General features: G+C 38.8%; 1 protein-coding gene across 8 annotated transcripts in view; it reads right to left on the reverse strand.

Moving 5' to 3' along the window:
* CAMSAP2 (calmodulin regulated spectrin associated protein family member 2) overlaps positions 1-21,016 on the reverse strand; it is a 217,347-nt gene that overhangs the window by 34,456 nt on the left and 161,875 nt on the right. For all 8 annotated transcript variants that reach the window (XM_029617695.1, XM_029617699.1, XM_029617701.1 and 5 more), the window contains 5 exons: positions 16,848-16,938; positions 15,488-15,590; positions 4,827-4,861; positions 3,735-3,804; positions 525-2,736 (listed from right to left, as the gene is read on the reverse strand). In XM_029617695.1, coding sequence (XP_029473555.1) covers positions 525-2,736; positions 3,735-3,804; positions 4,827-4,861; positions 15,488-15,590; positions 16,848-16,938 — 2,511 coding nt within the window. The remainder of the gene's footprint in view (positions 1-524; positions 2,737-3,734; positions 3,805-4,826; positions 4,862-15,487; positions 15,591-16,847; positions 16,939-21,016) is intronic.

Genomic DNA, 21,016 nt, shown 5'->3' on the forward strand with positions numbered 1-21,016 from the left:
CTTCAATATCAAATTGGATCATATGCATAGCAGGCCCTTTTCATTTTTAAAAATATTTATTTTTTTAATTTCCTTCTGTTCCCTATTTCTAAGATCATTTTGGTCACATTTTACCAAAGTGGATACTAGGGTTAATGTAACTTTAAACTGACAAATATTGTACATTACAGAATTATATGAAAGACCAGTGCTTCAAAAATACATTCAGAATATTCATTACTTGGTTGAGCAGATACTAAGAATGTTCCAGAAAAGAAGAGCTTTCCCTGAAGGGAATATGTGAACTGTGCTCTGTATAAAAAAATATGTTTTGGAGCACTGACCCTTGTCTGAGAAGACGCAAGCAACTGTGACATTCAGCAAAAGACAAGGCATAAGTACATAACGCTTAGGAAAAGATTTGACTGATGAAGAAAGTGCACATTAAAACTTAGCATCACAAAGGCCTGACTCGTTGGTGAAGATGAGAATTTATCTTTACAATTATTTGCATAGTGTATATTTTTATTATTCGTTTCACCTACCTTAAAGAAGAATCCACAGCACAATTTTTCGTCCTCATCAAAATTCTCATCATCACCCTCATCATCATTGTTATCATGAGGCACCACATCTGGTGGCTGCAGATCTGAGAGGGAGACTTCAATCAGGTTGGCATTTTTAGCAACAGTCCCCACAGGCTCACTCAGTTGGTTTTTTGGTGTAAGTCGTACAATTTCTGTGACAGGTTGGGATAAATAGTCTGAAATCTTAGACTCAAAAGACTTGATCTCTTCTTTAGATTTTGTTGAATATTCTTTTAAAGTTATTTCTTTTCCTGATTCTTCTTCTGTTACTTCCTCTGCAGGTCTATCTTCTTCAAAAAGATTTGCATTTTTCTGAGGTTCAAATGTAGGTTGTCCATCATCTCCAAAACAAACAAATGATGTGGTTTGAGTCTGACTTGGCGAAAACCTTCTGAGGCGAGGAAGACTATCTACTGACTGTGGAGGTGTCAAAGTGCGATTCAAAGGTGCTATTTTGAGCTCATTTGGCCTAGGAGTCCTTTGGGCTTTGTTAGGGAAAGAAACTGCCTTCCTGGTAGAAGTCTGTGGAGATCGGTGAGAAGGACGCGGAGATTCTACAGTGAATGAAGCACCTGGAGATCCTGATCCAGCTGACCTTACTGAAGATCTAATCTCCCGAATTTGTTTCTGAGGAGAGGGCTGTGGTGGAGAAATTACCCAAGCCTGTTCTCTCATTTGCATCAGCATATCTTGCTGCAAGGCTAAACGTTGCATTTCTTGCTGTAGGAAGTGTAGAGAAGAATTTAGTTTTTCAATAGATTTTGTGTATTCCCCAATCTCTCCATCACTTAATGTTTCTTCTGTGGGACTTTGCAAGGTCCATTGCTTTTCTCCTTCTATTGGTGTGACAGGGGACTTTAGAAATTTGGGCTGCAAATATTCTCCGCTTTCTGCCATTTCTGCTGCAGACTTAACAATTTGTTCATCTGTTTTTTGCACTTTTTCTGGCAAGGTTTTTAACCTGCTATTATCGGCCAAAGGTTTTTCATTTTCGGCTCTAGCTGCTTCTTCCTGAAGAGGGGATATGGCATCACCTTTCTTTTTAACTACAGTAAGAAATGCTGTCCTTCCCATTTTTTGTCTCTGTTTGGTAAATGCAGCTTCAACTTTCTTTTTCTGAGCTTCAATTGCTCGCCTTTTCTCTTCCAGCTTCATCCTAAGCTGCACCATTTCTGATGCAAGTAACTGAGTAGTGTCTCTTCCTTGTGGGGCGGGGCTTTCCTCAGGAATCTGACACCAAGAAACAACATGAGGAATATTGAGCTCAGAGCCTTCTGGAGTGGTTTTCTGAGAACTACTTGGACTGCTTCTACTGTCTGTATTGTTCAGTTTCCTGAATTTTTGCTCAGCAAAGCTCGTCATTTTAATACCAGAACTTGAAGACGCACTGCTGCCAGCTTGCGATTTGATACTTATTGAGCTCGGACATGGACTTAACGGTTCCAGGTGACTGTTAGCTGGTATATCGTAATCCTGATGCGATTTAGCAGGTTCCTCCAAATCAGAGTCCATACTCACAGTGTAATCTCTCAAAGAAGAATCCTCATCCATGGTTTCTGGAATGTCTTCTGAAGGAACATGAATTCCTGTGTCCACCTCTGTGTTGTCAGTCACAGGACTTAGGGCACCTTTTGTATCTGCAATAATGTCAGGACTAACTATAGTAAAACCAGGCTGAATTATTTTTAGATTTGAATTAAGGAGGCTCACATCCTGGCTATGGAGAAAAAAACCATTTGTGCCTTGGTTTGACTGCAAAACATGGGGAGGTTCTTCAGGATCATGAATTATCTGTAAAGCTTCTTCGATGCTTGGCGTCCCTATCTGGTTATTAAATTCATCTATAGCTGCCCTGTTTTCTAATGGCCCATTTGGAAGCCTGCATGGATTACTTTCATTAAGGTTCATTTGTTTTATGACAAGAGGTATATTGGTTGTTGGAGTACTGTGACCTATTAGATCCTTCTCCTCATCAATATTTTCAGAATCGCCTTGTCCATTTACTGGCTGGAAGGACATATTTTTTCGAATATGTTTGGGAATTCGATTAAGGTTTACTGTAAGACCCTCATTGCTCATAGACCTAGTAATTGCTCTGTTTGATGGAGATACATGTATGCTATTTTCTTTATCAAAGGAAATATCAAATGAAACTCCATGGACTGAAGACCTAAAGAAAATTGTAGAGGAAAAACAAATTGTAAAAAAGAAAAAATATATTTTTTTACAGTTTTATTTTAGGTTAGAAAATATTCTATATCTAGATCTGATAAAGAAGAATTTATGTTTAGCAATATTTGAACACACTTGTATCAAAATTAAATATTTAGGCAATGTCTTAAAATCGAAACATAAAATGTCAATATGTTAAAAGTTAAAAAAATAAAATAAAATCTCCTCCTCCTCTATGCTAAATTACATACAGATTCATAATCTTTTTGAGTGCATATAAACTGAAGAGTAATAGTTACATCCAATTCAGAGAAGAGGATTTATAGCACTGCTATAAATGTGTATGCTCCAAATTATCTAATGTGACATGGGATCATAAGAGGCAACACTCCCAGCATCTAATTATGTTTGAATATTTTTTATTGAGTTTTACACTACAAATATAACAAATTCCTAGGAATGATGATGTCTTATCCATTACCCAGGAATGCATTACACAACTGAGAACATTCAAATGGGAAAAAGTTTACAATGAAGCATTTCCCCCCACTTCCCACCTATCCTTTCCCTCCCATCTTCTCAATCCAAAAAAATAAAAAAAACCCCGTCCTTCAGGTACTAACAATTTCTTCCTAGTGTTCAGTGGACTCTTCCTATATGGTAGATATATCGTTAACAATCCTACTGCGAGCCACATGTCCCAAACCTTCAAGAAAGTAAACTTAGTTTTTGAGAGATCCCAGCATGTAATTAAATCCTTTCAAAGCATCTACAAATTTTACTTTTTCCAGGCACTTTAATTTTCTATTTTGATTATTAAAAACTAAGAAATACAAATCCCACCTTCTAGTATAGTAGAAAAATCCAGTGGGGCTTTCCTAAGTCAGAGCACACCCTACAATGAACATAAGATATGCAGTGCTCAACCAGTTCAGTGAACTAAATGACAGAAGTGTTTATTACATTTTATGTCATTAAGAAGTTTTATTTGCATACCTTTTCTCTTTGGGCCATGTTCCTACATATCCATCCATGTAAGACAGAGATGTGGACCTTTTAATTATTCCTAACAGGAAAAAACAAAAGTAGGAAAAAATCTTCTGCGAAGCACATTATGCACCTAAAGAGTGAGGCTATAAATGAAGAGATGAAAATGCTATGCTCTGATTGGCCAGCTCTGCCCACCACACCCCTGAAATCGATGTATTATCCAACTGGTGAAGAAACAGAGAGCATCCCCTACTGCATCTTACCCATAACTTATCGACAATGAAAAATGGGAACATGAATGATTGCACTGCCTGTTGCCATATTTTTTCCAAACTGAAAATTCAAAATGCTACTGCCAATATGAACATGGGAAGGGGGCCCTAAACAAACACTTCTGATTGGCTCTTCCTCGGACAGTAAAATTTCATTGGCAGATTCCCTAGTGACTCAATGAGAGGGGCTCTGCTACTGGCTAGGGCTTGCTGAAAGGCTCCAAGAAATGAGCAGTGCTACTGAAATAGGGGTCTGTACTCGCTCTGCTGCTTCTCACACTGTCACTGCTGACAGAACAGCTACCACGGGCTCATCCACTCACAAGCACCAGAACAGAAGCAATCTCACCGACCTCTCTCATGTCCCAGCAACTTATTGTTTTCAGCTGAAGCAGGTACAGAGGGGCATTTTGTTCTCATTACTTGGGGAAGGGAACACCTCTACCACATGGTAAACCTCTGAAATTCTAAACGGTCAGCTGTTTGTTTATTTGTTGTTTTGTTTTTTTTTTACTACTAATAGCATGAAGGCCCTTATTAATCCACGAAGAACTACCAGGAGGTGAACTATCAATACTGGTCCTTATTGGATGAATAGCAGTGTGCATAGTCAGGGGCTTGCTGCGTAACTTTTAGAGCATGCTAATGATTTTAGTTTGCTTTTTGAATAGGTAACAAATTAAATTAAGTCATATTCATATTAAAGATTCAGTGATTCAGATAATTTAGCATTCATTTATAATCCCAAACATGAAAGAAGTATTGTTGGCACATTAACATAACAAAATCATACAACCAAATCATCTGACAAACAACACGGCATTACCTGCAGCCTGAGATGGAGGTTGGTCTGGCGTCTGCCTATCATGCAAAAGAAGAAGAGATGGTGAAACGGCTGAATGAGCTGAGAGAAGCACTTTAACATAATCCAGATAATACAGTGGGCAGCAAAGACCCTGATAATGTAATGTTTAATGCAGCCTGGCACTAGTAACACATTATTAAAATAAATTACAGACAGCTAGTTCACAATTCACATCTGATACCAGGCATGTTCGGGAAATCATACATAGTAACATAGTAAATGTCAGCAGAAAAAGACCCACACGCTCCATCCAGTCTGCTCATTTTTTGGGGTTTTTTTTTTGAGTAATTGTTGTTCTGTGCAGGTTACCCTAGTCAATACAAAGTACTCTTTACTTCATCTCTATTATTTACTCCTCTATGCTTTTTACCGTTCTTGTCCTCACTGCCTCTTCTGGGAAAGCATTCCATGCATCCACCACTCTTTCCATGGAGAAATATTTCCTAACATTGGTCCTGATTTGACCCCCTTGGGGCTTCATATTATGACCCCCATCTACAGTTTTCTTTCCATCGAAAAAGGTTTGATTTCTGTGAATTAATACCTTTCAGGTATTTAAAAATCTATATCATATCACTCCCCGCCTCCAGTGTATAAATATTTAAGTCTTTCAAGCTCCTCCTTCTGCTGCAGGCTCCACACCATTTTAATCGCCTTTCTCTGGAGCGTGTCAATCTTCTCTATCCTTTTTGAGATAACGCTCTCCAGAACCGAACACAGTTCTCCAGATGAGGCCTCAGCAATGACCTTTATTGGACATTATTACTTCCTTTTTTCTGCTGGTTATGCCTCTCTCTATGCAGCCTATCATCCCTCTGGCCTTAGCTAGTGCCTTGTCACACTGCTTCGTCATGAAGTCTCTCTCCCAGACCATGCGCAGCAGACTTTTGCTCCTCATCCTGCACCTCAAAAGCGTGACTCGGCACCTTCTTGGCACTGAATCCCAGCTGCCAAACCTTTGACCATTCCTCACATTTTCTTAAATTGCTTGTCATTTTCTCTGCTCCTTTGGGCGTGTTCACTCTGTTGCAGGTCTTAGTATCACCCGGAAAAACACAAAACATTTCCTTCTAACTCTTCCACAATACCGCTCACAAAGATATTGAACAGAACTGGGCCCAGAAGCAATCCCTGAGTTACTTCACTTATGATTCTTTTCTCCAAAAACTAGATTCCATTTATGACTACTTACTACTGACTGTCAGTCAAATCAATTTCTGATCCCTTCCACTACCATGGGACCCATTCCCAGGCTTTTCAATTTGTTCACAAACTTCCTATGCCGGACTGTATGAAAAGCTTTGCTGAAATCCAGATAAATCACATCAAGTGCTCTTCCTTGATCTAATTCTCTAGTCATCCAATCAAAGTCTGATTTGTCTGGCATGATTTTCCTCTGGTATAGCCATGTTGCCTTGGATCATTCAACCCCCCCATATTGCGAATTGTTTACTATCCTTTCCTTCAGAAGTGTCTTCATTAGTTTTTCCTCCACCATAAGTTTTGTAATTCCTATATAAAGAGCCAAACTCTGGGATGTATATGATCTGCCCCAGTAGATTTTCTTCTCTTTAGTTTGTCAATTTGCCCTTGTACATCTTCCAGATTCACTGAGATTTGTTTCAGTTCCTCTGAATCATCACCTTTGAATATAATTTGAATATAATTTCTGGCCCCATGGGGCCTGATGAGGTTCATCCCAGGATACTGAAGGAGCTCAGAGATGTGCTGGCGGGTCCACTGTGTGACCTGTTCAATAGATCCCTAGAAACAGGAGTGGTGATAAGTGATTCGAGAAGAGCGGTGGTGGTCCCGCTTCACAAGAGTGGGAACAGAGAAGAGGCTGGTAACTACAGACCGGTTAGCCTCACTTCGGTGGTGGGAAAAGTAATGGAGGTTATCAGGTGTAGAAAGGTCAGAATTTTTTTTTTTTTTTTGGAGACTCTGTTCATGGGGTGAACTAGTCCCAGATCTCTAGTGTAGCAGTGGCTAACTCTGATCCTCAAGAGCCTCAAACAGGCCTGGTTTTTCAAGATATCCATAATGAATATGCATGACATACATTTGAATACAATGTATGTAGGTAGTGCATGCAAATGTATCTCATGCATATTTATTGTGGATATCCTTAAAATCAGACCTGTTTTATGGCTCTTGAGGACCAAAGATAGCCACCTCTGCTCTAGTATATGGATGGGTGACAAACTTATCTTTGTGTGGGGATGTTCTGGTAGTGTTGATGGAGGTCCTCGATTTTGTTCTTAAATGATGTAAAATCATTTTATGTTAGTTTAGATTGAGAAGTATGATTCTGTTGAAGTGGGGGATGTAGCAGGCCATTTATTATTTCAAATAGTTGTTTAATTGGGCTTGAAGATTTAGTGCATTGTGAGAAGACTTTTTTGGCCTTTAAGGCAGTTTACATTTACTTCTGTCTTCCTCATGGAGTGTTTTACACCATTTCTTCTTTTTCTCTATTTCCTTGTTGTTTTACAATTTGAAGGGGTTTTTTTTGTTTGTTTGTTTTTTGTTTTGTTTTTTTTTTTAAAGAGTACCAGGGCGAGTATTTGTGAGAAAAGCACAGGACTTTTATTTGAGGTGCAATTTTGTCCAGGGCCAAAACATGTATTTGTACCTTAAGCTTGTTTCCTCCAAAACCTACCATTTTAACTGTATTTAGCATCCAAGTTCATCTGTATTTAATATTTATAACAAGACTTATTTCAAAATGTTAAACGGAACAGCCAGCAAGAGGAGCACAAATCATCAAAAAGCAAAGCAGCCACATTTATGCTTCCTTGGGCCCACTTTCCTCACAGGGGGCATTTCACATTTGTCACAATTGGTGTGCCTAGATCATCTCTCCTAAAGACTTAAGAAAGGAGGAGGATGGGTCACAGGTGCAAATTTTAGCGTTAAACTTCCAAGGATGTTTTATTTGGCTCTTTATATTTATTTATTTATTTATTTATTTATTTAAAAGCTTTTATATACCGAAGATCATGTACTAGTACATATCGCTTCGGTTTACATATAACCAGAATTATAAATACCATGGGCATGGTGTACATGGAACAATAAACAAATTATAATAATAATAGTAGTAGTAATAATAGTAATAATACTAATAAACAATAATAAACAATAAAACCTGAGCAAGCAAAAAACAGGGTACACCTTGAATAAGTAGTACAATGAAGTATTATGCAAGGAGAACATTAAATATGTGCGGTACAGTTAAGGTTGTGGAGGACTTTATTATTAGCATGGGACTTTAGGTGAAGGCTTCCGTTAAATATGTTAAAAGGAAATGGGAAGAAGCAAATAATTACAGATATAAAACTCCTACCAGGGCAAATATAGGAGAAGACCCTCCCATACCTGGAGGAAGTGGCATTTCCGGAGCCCCCGGACTCAAAGATGTTTCAGTGACTATGTAGGGAGTGTTTTGCTCCAACATCTCTCCTAAAGCAGTCTATCCCACAGGGGTTACTAAAGAGTGTCCAATCCACTCTGTAACAGACCTTTGCTTGAAATCAGTCTCTGCCAAACTTGAGGCTGGCATTAATTTGGCCTTTCTCTTCATATGTGGCATAGCAATTAAAAAGCAATATCTTTTTAGCAAAAGGCTTCTGCCTTGGTAGTGGCAGCACTTATTTTTAGAGAGAAGTCTCTTGTGAAGAGAAGTAGCTCATGAAGGATATAAAGAAAAAAGGACATTTAAGTCAATTCTACATACTGATGAAAAGCAGCTATGTCGAGAGTCCACTCTAGTCAACTCCAATCAAAGCCAGGCTAAGCCAGCCTTTGCCGCGCACCCCTTAGGCACGTGCGGCTTTGGCGGTGCACCGGTGTTGGCTGTGCGCCGGCGCAGGCCGGTTCTTATCGGCATAGCTTGGCTCCGCCCCTTCCATGGGCGTCACCCGGTCATAACTCCCATTGGGGCTGAAGGGCTCTCCTGCCCCCAGTAGGCTCAGTTTGGGAGGAAATTTCAGCGACAAAGATATCCAGAAGGTAGGCTCTCGATCTACTTCTCTCCAGTATAGCTGCGTTTAAAAAAGGTTTGGATAAGTTCCTGGAGGAAAAGTCCATTAATAATTATTAAGGGAGAGTTGCAGAAATTCACTGTTTATTCTTGGGATAAGTAGCTTGGAATCTATCTACCCCTTGGGATCCTGCCATGTATTTGTGACTTGGCTTGGCCACTGTTGGAAACAGGATATTGGGCTTGATGGACCCTTGGTCTGACCCAGTATGGCATTTCTTATGTTCTTATGTTTGTTTTTCATTTACCATAGTTCCAATTGCTAGTGGCCATAATCGGGCAAGCACTGTGAATAAAGACAGTTTCAATACTGAAACACAGATTATACCTAAAGGATAACGTATTGTTATATGCTTTCAATTTCTTTAACACAGTGAGAAAGAATCTTGAAGGAATGCCTTAGAAATGTGTGCAAGCACCCTTAGTTATATAGTGTCTAGAAATGCCTTGAATCGATGGAGTAGCAAGTGGTTAATTGTTCAAAAGAACAGACATTTCTGCTCTGCACAATAAAAATTCTCAATAATAATCAAGGCAGACTTCTTCCATTTCTTGAATATTGTATTGTGTATCCCAGGGGAGGGGGAGCAGGATTGCCCACAAGTTCAATCAACTCAATGGCATATGGATTAAATGCCCAAGATTTACATATACAGTGCCAAGCTAATAAAACTGATCTAACCAGTACATGTCTTCTAATATTATAAGGGAGTAAAAAAATCTTTAGTGTGCAACAGATGTATGATTGAGAAAGGATGAGATATGTCGTCAACTAGGCTAGGAACCTCAAATCTATACTGCTTCCGATACCATTCTCAACAAAAACGTAGTTGCCATGCAGCATAGCATTATAATATCTAAAGCGTGGAAGCTTGAGGCCGCCCCCCTCCAAATTTCTTGGAGCACAGGAGAGTAAAGAAACTAATTTTGGCTACTTTACCACGCCATATAAAATGCACCAAATAGAACGTAGGGATTCCACATCTTTGTTTTTAATCCAAATAGGAAGCATTTGTAATTTATATTACAAATTAGGCAGAAGGGACATTTTGAAAAAGGCATATTGTCCAAATAGGGAAAGCGGAAGATCCTTCCATCAAAGCTGTTCTTTAAATGAAATGAGTAGTTTGGAAATGTTTAACTCATAAAGTAAGGTCAAATTCCTAGGTACTCATATGCTCAATTATTTAAAACTACCCATAGACCACGCCAAAGGAAAAGCCATCTTCCATCATTGTTGCATGGTAGCCGATATTGGTAGGGCTTCAGATTTAGAAAAATGTGTTTTTTAATCCAGCAAACAACCCCAAACTACCAATCAGCTGCAAGAGCTTAGGAAGAGCAATAACAGGTTGTCTAAGGAACAGGAGCATATAGTCCACAAATAAGCAAATTTTGTACTCTTTCATACCTAATCAAAATCCTTCTATTTCTAACATCTCTTATTTTAAGAATTAGAGGCTCCACCACCAATATGTAAAGCAAGAGCAATATAGGGCAACCCTGATGAGTCCCACAAGTTAATGGGAAGGATGTGGACATACCATTTATTAAAATAATAGTGGTAGGCTGTGGATATAAGAGATGAATCCAAGAAATGAAAGAAGTAGGAATACCAAATGTTTGCACAACTAAAACATATAAGACCATTGCACATTATCAAAAGCTTTTTCCAAAGCTAACAATCAAACCCTCTGGATTAGAACTATCACCAGAACCAATGGCTTCTAATAATTTATGTGTATTTGTCTCTCCATGTCTATTCTTAATGAATCCAGTTTGGTCCTCAGCTATCAGACATGGGATAACTATGCTGAGCCACTGAGTCAGAGAAGTTAATTTTAAGTTGACATTTATTAAAGAAATGGGTCTGTAGGAACCCGGCTTAGACAGGTCCTTACCAGGTTTAGGAAAAACAACAATCTGAGCATGCATAATTTCTCTTTGAAATTCCCCACAATTTAAGCAGGTATTATACATTTGCAATAATGGGTCTGCTACTTTCTTCTTTAAGATTTTATAAAATTTGGCCTCGAAATCATCCAATCCTGGTGATTTGGCTAATGTTAATATATTAATGATAGAAAGGATTCCTGAAGCTGAAATCAATTTTTCTAAGATTTGCTTATGCAAACCAGATACACTCGAAAGGTTAAGATCTCTGAAAAAAAAATGTTCTTGTTCAATGCCATCATGTGTTCAGTTTCATTTAGATGAGTTTCCTGAAGATATGCAATGTGTCTTCTCTTTCTTAACAAGTGACAATATTTGTTTTCTTTTAATGGGAGAATGGACACGTCCACATTGAAGGATACCATCTTTAAATTAATCATATTTGATCCACCAGAAGGAAAACAGGCATATAGATGACATAATCAGAATAGAACATGAGATGTTGCCCAACCTTGACATCCCAAAAACATCAGTGTAGCAATGAAACACCATTCAGTTCTACTGACCATCCCAGAGTCCATAGTATATCGCAGCTTCCCACTCAGACCAATACACATGATCACAGACATCCCTACAACACAATTCAGCCACTGCATCCCATCTGGCCCACCACACATAGTCAAAAAACATCCACAGAAACATCCTTACAAACCCCAACAGCAACAAAAAACCCCATTCAGCTCCTAGGGACCACATCTTCATGTATTAATTATTTTTTTTCTTCTGAATGAAGCTGCGCCCACTGGGCCCACAATATTTTGTTGGATGAATTTGCTCATCTGCACAATGTCTAAAACAAAATTATAAAGCTGGAGATTTGGATAGTCTAGAGATAGTCAAGTCTAACTATCCACCCGCATAGGACATCAGCTTAGTGATCTCCAATGTATAGAGAAGAGCAGGACATGTCAAGAGAGTAAGGAAACAGAAAGAAAGACAGAAAGGAAAAAAACAATCAAAGAGACAAACCACCAAATGTAGCTTTGTGTGAATAACACATACAAATATGACTTTATTTTTCATTTTTTGTAACACTGTAAAAGTAGCTGAAAAATTATGATGCAGCCAAAAAGCCTCCATTATCGGCTCTATAAAAAAAAAAAAAAAAGGAATCCCATAGAAGGCTAAAACGAAATATTCAGTGCAGTACGTGTATCGAGCAGCAACCGCCACCCAGTGGTTATAAAGAGTCACATTTCCCGAATTTCTACTGTGTCGCATTTGCCATATAGGAAGAGGAAATAATGATTTGAAAAAAAAAAAAGCCACCATCAGTGCTGCCTGTTCAGAAAAAAAAATAAAGAAAAAAAAAGTGGAAATCATGGCTGCTAAAAAAAAAAAGAAGCAAGCATAAAATCTCCAAATAAGAGGTAGAGTCAAAGGCACTGTCCCTGTGTTAATCACTATGAGGTTCAGTAAATAGATTTAAATCCCCATCGGGAAAAAAGATAAGTGTATGAGAAAAACAAATCAGATGTACTCAGCAGAGCAAGACGTGTCCAATAGAAAAATTGTACCTCATCTCTTTGACAAACCTATATGTACCATTAAGGACTAATATGACCGCAAGTTCAGCTTAAGAGTGGTATAAACTAGACAGACACTATCATCCGTACTATACCTGAGAAAGCAAAAAACAATCACTTCCATGGCTGGCTATACACGCATATACCAAGCCAAAAACTTCATCGGAAGATTAGCTGCGTCATGGATGTCATGCTGTAAGTTCTTTCAAAAATTTAGTGGCTTGTTCAACCATCAGTACAGTAAAAGTCTTACCATCATGGAAGATCTTGAGTTTGGCTGTATATTGAAGCGCAAACTTGATACCTTTACGAAATAGCTCAGAACAGATCCAGGAAAATGCCCTCCTGCTCTCAGAGACTTTGACAGAATAGTCGAAGAGGAACAGCCGTGACAATTCATAATGGAGAGGCTTGGTGCCTTGACATTTCTTATATGCAGTAAGCAATCTATAGCTTGCCCGCAAAATTCATGATCTTTGCCACCACTGGTCTTGGTCTATTTTTATCTTGACCCGGCCATTCCACATGATATATATGCTTGATCACCAATGGCTCCATTTCCAGGGATAGGCTGAGGGATTCCGGGAGCCACACAAGCCAAATGCATTAAATTAGAATTTTTAACCAATTCCAGAATGTCTATAATGCAAAGTTTGTTCTGACAATTTCTGTTCACTTGTCTTCTAATTATTCCTGGTAGTAGCACATTTTATTTTTTTGCTGTCAACTCGGTCTCCATGCAATCTATCACCATTTTCTGAAATAATATTCTGTTCTCCAATCCATCTACTCGATTGGAATGCATTTCTATCCCATCTTTCAGGTCATTGGTGTACTCCTGTAATTTATTTAGTTCGTCTTCCAGCACAGCTGATCCATTCTTCAATATTTCCTGTATTAGTTCAGTTTTTAGTTCTTGGATCGCCCTTCTCAAATCCTGTTGCCATCTTGATTTCTCCGGCTTTCCCTTTTTCTCTGGTCGCCAAAGGCATTTTAGCAGTCATCACGTTTATATTAACAAAGGAATGTTCATCAGGTGTCTCCAGTGCTTGATGAAATGCAGAAGGCTCACAAAAAGTAAGAAAAGGATAGGTCCAGCTGAAGCTCCTGTGCAGTGCGACCTCTCAGCTGCGTGGTATTACTGGAAGTCTTAAGACAGTTGTCAGGAACAAATTGTGACTTAAATCCCTGGACTTCCTGTACTGATTTAAAATTTAGTCATAATGCTATATAACATTCTATGTCAAGCTGCAAATAATCCTAGATTATATGTTGCTACTTTACTTGCACTCCACCTTGGATGAATTTCTTATTCAAAAAGGTACATAATAAACGCAAATAATAAATAAACTGAACTAATCACAGCAACATACCACATCCTATTATAGCACTTTTTTCAATTGATTGCCTTCCTCACTGCCCCAAACAATTCCTAGAATATCTGCCATAGGCGCTTCAGTTCCATTTCAGATACTTTATCAATAAGATGTGTACCTACTATATAATTTTTTTTCTCTGGGAATCTCCTGGTCGTCAAGATGGTATTTCCCACTTTTTTTTTATGCCATTACATTTAAGAGGTGCATCTAAAATAGGATAAGCTTGAAAAAACATGCATTTGTCCATACACAGCCATGCAAAGGATAGATTGTCTTGCAGAGATTTGTAAATGGGAGACTGCCAAAAGGCAAGGTAAATCTCTGCAAAACAGAGCTAATAATTCTCGATATACCTTCAGCCCCTTTTAGAGGCAAAACTAGCTTTGAATGGAATCCCTCTCTTAACAAAACCTATGACATGAAGCCAAGGCATCTCCCTGGACACCAAAGTAAAAATGGTTCGTAAACTATCTCAGCTGCAAGGAATGCCTTCTTCCACCTCCAAGCAAATAAAGAAATACATGGACAGAGACAACCTAGCCACACATTTGTCCTATCCTGACTAGATTACTACAATGCACGTGCATAGGCCTCCCATAAAGTTTCCTAAAACATCTACAATTGTATAGAATGCTGCAGCTAGGTGTTATCTGACTCCAGCACCAAAGACCACATTAACCCAACCCTCTGCAATCTACATTGGCTACCAATCCCAACCAGGTTCATTTCAAAGCCCTCTGCATCGCCCTTGAGTCACTAAACAACCAGGGCCCAAGTTATCTGAAGGAACACCTGTCTCCTTACAAATCCTCTCACAGGCTAAGGCACTGTTAGAGCTTCCTGTAAGAGTACCGTCTCCTCCTTTATCCCAAGGCTCTGGGACTCCCTGCCAACAGGGGCCAGACTAACTGCTGCCATTCCCCCACAGGATAAAGAGCTGGCTCTTCCATCAAGCCTATCCTCCTTAGCAAACAATCACTGGCCGCCTCCTCATCTCTGCACGTTCCCATGGCCATTCCATTAATGCTAAAACTCTCTCATGACCTTTTCACCAGAAGGTTTTTGTCATCCTGTAATGATTTTGTCTTATTTATCAGTTTTCTATATTATGTGCCATGTTTATTTATTATAATGTATGAAAGGAAAGGACTCCACCATCCTGTACCTCACCTCACTGACTACTACAGTAGGGGAGCAAGTAACAAATCCTTGAAATATATAAAATGCAAGATTTGTTTTGAAATTATAATTAAAAACCTCTTCTTCTGTTCTCCAAAAGTTACAGTAACTTCTCTTATCCCTAAGTCCTACAGTAGAAGCCACAGTTCAGTCTTTTGCTATGAAAAATCTTGAGTATTGTATGTTCAAGCACGAGAGAAGTCACTCCCTTTAACAATAATTATCTTGGTTAATTAGTTATGACATTTTTTGAAAAACAAATGTATTAATTATTTTCTTCCAGTGCGAATCTCTTGTTAGCCAGCACCCACGTAACAACTAATTTATTCCATACCATATGAGCACCATTATTTTGATATGCAAGCTCATGTACTAAATCGCAGGCATTTCCAGCAGTTTGTTGCATTCAGAAGAAAAGGGTTTCTGCTCTGCATCCCTCAGTCATCACCAACAACTGGAATCAGTCGCTCAAAATTTACATAAGTGGATTTGGTCTACAAGAGAAAAAAAACCCATCAGTAGTGAGTGGGTTCAAATTACCCGGCAGCAGAGTCAGAGGCAGGTGAACCTTCTACAAAGTTTCTCCTGGAGGCATTTACGATGGGAGGTGAAGAATCGTCGTTCACTGTTCGCACAAGATCAGCTACAAGAGAGAAAGAAAAATGTCTCCACGTGGACCTTTTCTCTTCAACATTGTAAGATAAGGACATATGGTAGGCTAATCAAGTAAATTAGAAAACCTGTGCTACTCTAAGTTATTTCAGCTGCGTGCGCTGAAAGACCTCTTTGTACTTTGTACTTACCTGCACGCAAATACAACATACCACAAGAGAACAATTTAATAGGACTCTACTTTCAGTTCCAATCTATATGACCTGGTCATTCTATAATTAAATCACTGGGCTCCATCAGGAGCTGGCACAAGCCCATTACCCACTGAATGATAAATAAAGCAAAAAGTCATCCATTATGGTCAGCAGAAAGGTGAAGTGCACCCGCTCAAGGGCTGCAAATAGGTCTGGGCTTTCTACATAACCAAGCTATGGAAGATGGTCTTGGTCACAAAGCAAATGTATGCAAACATACTTGATGATTATTCATTGCAGAGATTCTGAAAACCACACCCATATTAGTGCACTTCTATTTAAATCTATCCAGAGGCAAGGATTTTTATTCAGAATAGTTAAGCTATGGAACATTTTGCCAAATAAGATACTTTACTAAACTCTTTTGAAGCAGTTAGAAGAGGTATTACTGGATATTCAAATATATTCAGATTCTAACAGTAGATACATTAGATGTATTTGGTCAAAAAAAGATATAAAAGAATTAGAAAAGGTACAGAGAAGGGCAACCAAAATAATAAAGGGGATGGAACGATTCCCCTATAAGGAAAGGCTAAAGAGGTAAGGACTCTTCAGCCTAGAGAAGAAACTGCTGAGGGGAGATATGACAGAGGTCAATAAAATAATGAAAAATCTTCAGAGGGATAGCCATGTTAGTCTGGGGTAGCAAAAATGACAGGGGTCGAGTGGCACCTTATAGACTAACCAATTTATTAAAGCATAAACTTTCAAGGACAGAGTCCACTTCGACAGATGCATGCATAGAGGGCTGGGAAACATTGATGTAAATGTTATGTCAGCTTCTGTTCACTTAGATATTCCTTGAATTTGACCAGGGGTGCCTAAACCTTTGCACACAACTGTACATGTTTTTCAAAGTTCATATAAATAGAAGGATTATAGGATATGTTCTGTAATGTATAGGGATGACTATCTTCAACTGACTATAACACAGAACTTAAATTATTATAATTTGATATATTGGTTATATATAATTGTGTTCCTAGGAGGCAAGATAATGTGACAAGATTAAAGCAAGTAAAAAGATACATCACCTTGAAGATCAATGACACGAGGCTGTACGAATGAAGGCTTAACAACTTCAAACCACCAAAATAGTTCTGCCATGAATACCAAATAATTGCCCTAAAGAAGAGTGAAATGATAAACAAATTACTAGCATTAAGTAAACAAGTTAAAAATTATATTCCATCTTTCAATAATAGGAACAAAACGTCAGATTTATGTACCACTTCTAGCCACATGGGACCATTGCCTCAGGATAGCAGTCAGTACTAGGAAAGAAAAATATGGAACAATTTTGTTATAGCCCAGTTGTAGATGGTCACCTAAACCACAGGGAAGTAAAATAACTCACTTGAGGCTACACAGAGGATCAGACCAGGATGTGAGCTCTTGCGTTCCACGAACAATCCTGATTTTTACTGCTTTACCTACCAGTTCACGAGCTCTCCTTACATAAGCATAGGGCAGGCAATATGCAAAGCCTTTTTCCGTGGGTAAAAAGCATTTTACCTGTGGAAATCAAGGCTTTAAAAACTGTTCAATGCATGCACTTTTACCAGCAGATGGTACAGGCGGTCCCTGAGGGTGGGGAATTTTACACAAAATTCCAACACCAATAGGGAGCGGTCTCAGAACAGTTAGTGCTCCAGTCTCATGGGCTCTTGCCCTTACAGGGCTACAACCCCTCTCTTGTATCAGCACTGTCCAATCACGTCGCTTACCACTTCCCATATGGTGTGAAGATTTTTTAAAAAATTTTTATCACTATTTCACAGGCAGGCAAATGAAATAACGGGCAAGGAAGGAGATCATATGTTGAGACATGAGATAAGTTATTTGTTACATTAATAGCGAAGTAAGAGATAGTAACTAGACTGCATGATAAGGGAATAGCCAGTGTGTGGCTTCAATGGGAGTGTGTGTTTAAAAAAAAAAAAAAGTTTTTTTTTAAAAGGGAGTTTGGAGGCTTTATTGCACAAAGAAACGGGTGATATAGTGATAAAAAAAATTAAAAAATCTTTACACCATATGGGAAGTGGTAAGTGACGTGATTGGACAGTGCTGATACAAGAGAGGGGTTGTAGCCCTGTAAGGGCAAGAGCCCATGAGACTGGAGCACTAACTGTTCTGAGACCGCTCCCTATTGGTGTTGGAATTTTGTGTAAAATAAAGATTTAGAGATTTATGTACTCTGCTAGTTTGCAGGTTTTCCTCCAGTTTGGATTGTGTTTTAAAACATTTGTTTGTGCCATTTTTGAAGTGCATTGTTTAAAATGTGCATTGACTCCTAATATAGCTGGGTCCAGTTGTCACCGTCAAGAATACCTTTGCAATGTCATCGACCTCTGAAAGCTGCATGCTCAAAGCTCCTAACACTAAAACTAATGCAGTGTTTCCTGGAAGCCTATGAATTTGTTAAAATATAAAATAATTTTTTCCATTACTAATATAATTCATTGCATTGAAAAAGCTTAAGGAAATGTTCAAAATGAACAAATGTACATCACAACTACAAAACAAATACAAAATATTAACATATATAAAATATAAATAACAAACTGCATCGCCTGAAGCATAATATGCAAATAAAACTAATGAAAACAGTAAAACAAAACTGAGCTTAACCCACAAAACACTCTCAAATCACAGCATCTTTCAACTCCTCATCCTCTATCTATATATGCACACAAAAACTTAGATTGTAAGTCTTCTGTGGACTTTGAAATATTTACGGTACCTGAATGCAACTTAAGAACATAAGAAAGTGCCATGCTGGGTCAGACCAAGGGTCCATCAAGCCCAGCATCCTGTTTCCAACAGAGGCCAAACCAGGCCACAAGAACCTGGCAATTACCCAAACACCAAGAAGATCCCATGCTACTGATGCAATTAATAGCAGTGGCTATTCCCTAAGTAAACTTGATTAATAGCAGTTAATGGACTTCTCCTCCAAGAACTTAGCCAAACCTTTTTTAAACCCAGCTACACTAACTGCCCTAACCACATCCTCTGGCAACAAATTCCAGAACTTGCCAATAAAAAGACCTGAGATAAAATAAATAAATGCACACAGACACACATTAACTACATCTGGTCACAAGATGTCAGTATAGCCAAGAAAAGAAAGGAAACAGGAAAAATAAACTTGCATCAGGATGTTCAAACAGGCCATGCAAGCATAAAGAGAGAATCCTGGTTATTCCTATTTATAGCACAGACACTGACTCTCACAGAGCAGGACATTTAGCAGGACTTTTTAATTAACTGAGGACCTTGTTCAACGTTTCACTCAGAACACATGGAAAAAACATGTCAAATTAATTACAGACAACCCTGCAATCTGTCTAAACTTGAGTTAGGCTGAAGACGGTTCATTCCCGTAACTAACCACAAGGAAGAAAGAGGTCTGTGCCCAAGAGCTACAAGAATTACTGAAAGCCTGGGCAATGCATTCAGGAAAATGGGAGAGGGAATACTGAAATGGATTTCTGAACGGAAACCAAAAATGACCCTTGGCGTAGGGTAACAGTTATTTATTAGAAGTATGCACGGATGGTTTGATCGTTTTTGTTTCCTTTCAATTGTGCACTGTGATACACGTTAAATGTTTTTAACGTGCACAACAAGCATTTAGCATGCATTAAAAACATTTAAAAGCATTCTTCAGTTTTTAATTTTATTTTACAAAAAAATGCAGAGAAATAATGATTTGTGACTTTGAAGATTTATTTTAAGAGCAAACTGGTTTGCAATTAACATAGTCTGGAACAATCTGTGTGAGTGTCATTTGTAATCCACACAAATCTGCTGACTTTTTAAGGAGGTTGAATATTTTTGCAGGCCACTGTATAATGGTAGCTACTCTTTTTGTTAGGGAAGTAAAAGAAAGGAAGAGGAAAAAAAGAGACCTTTATGGTTTTCTAAAGAAGTAGCTGAAAAGGTAAGGGAGAAAAGGTTAGCATTCATAAAATAGAAGAGATGGACGGAGAAGGAAGATAGGCGACAAAATCTGGATAAGCTAAAAGAAGCTGGGAAAGAGGTCAGGAATACAAAGTTGCAAACAGAAGAAAAATAGCAAGTACAGTAAAATGGAGGGAGACAAGGGCTTTTTTTTTTTAAGATATATTAGTAAAAGGAAGAAGTGTAAAACTGGCATTGTGAGACGCAGATGAAGGGAATGACTATGCAGAGACTAATGAGGAAAAGCAAAATTGCTTAATATCTCTGTTCGGTGTTCACTGTGGAAGGGCCAGGCGCAGAACCACATAAAATGAACACAAACAGGAATGGAAACAAGGTAAACCTCGATCTGTTTTCAGAAAAGCGTGTTTCTGAGGAGCTAGCTAAACTTAAAGTAGATAACGTCCTGGCCAGACAGGATACATCCAAGGGATTGAAGGGAACTTGAGAAGTTCTGGAAGCTCCGCTGGCTGATCTTTACAATGCTTCCTGGAGACAGGCGGATGTAGTTCCTCTCTACAAAAGTGGAGGTAAGGAAGAGGTTGGGAACTGGAGGCTGGTCAGTCTGAGTTCTTCGGTAATCCAGTTATTGGAATCACTGCTAAAAAGAGAGGAGAGTGAAGTTTCTAGAATCCAATGGGTTACAAGATCTGAGGTACTATGGTTTTTACTGAAGGCAGATCTTGTCAGAACAATCTGATCATTTTCTTTGATTGGGTGACCAGAGATTTGGGTTGGAGAGCGCGCTAGATGTAGTGTACTTTGATTTCAGTAAGTCTTTGACACGGTTCTGCATAGGAGACTTATAAATGAATTGAGTGTCCTTGGTATGGGACCTAAAGTGACTAACTGGGTTAAAAATGGTTGAGTGGGAGTGAAGGGGTAGAGGTAAATGGAGTTCACGCTGAGGAGAAGGGTGTTACTAGTGGTGTGCCACAGGGCTTTGTCCTTGGACAAAGGAGATATCTCAGACAAGAGGAGGATAGGAGGGATTTGAGGATCAGAGGGAATGAGTGCAGTAGAGATAAGGGGGAAAAAGGTGAGGGGGAGACAAAAAAAGGGGACCCTGGATTGGAGAAATGGACCCAAGCTCAGGAGAGGACGGGATGATTCACTCAAACCCTTACACTCTTCTGCTCCCCTCATTCACAGCTCTTCCTATCACTTTGCTTTCTCTGCACCCTCTCCTCCGATCTCACTCACATTCCAGAGTTCCTCCAGTCTTCTCACTCACTCT

The sequence above is a fragment of the Rhinatrema bivittatum genome, chromosome 10 (genome assembly GCF_901001135.1).
Source record: "Rhinatrema bivittatum chromosome 10, aRhiBiv1.1, whole genome shotgun sequence".
Taxonomy (NCBI): Eukaryota; Metazoa; Chordata; class Amphibia; order Gymnophiona; family Rhinatrematidae; genus Rhinatrema; species Rhinatrema bivittatum.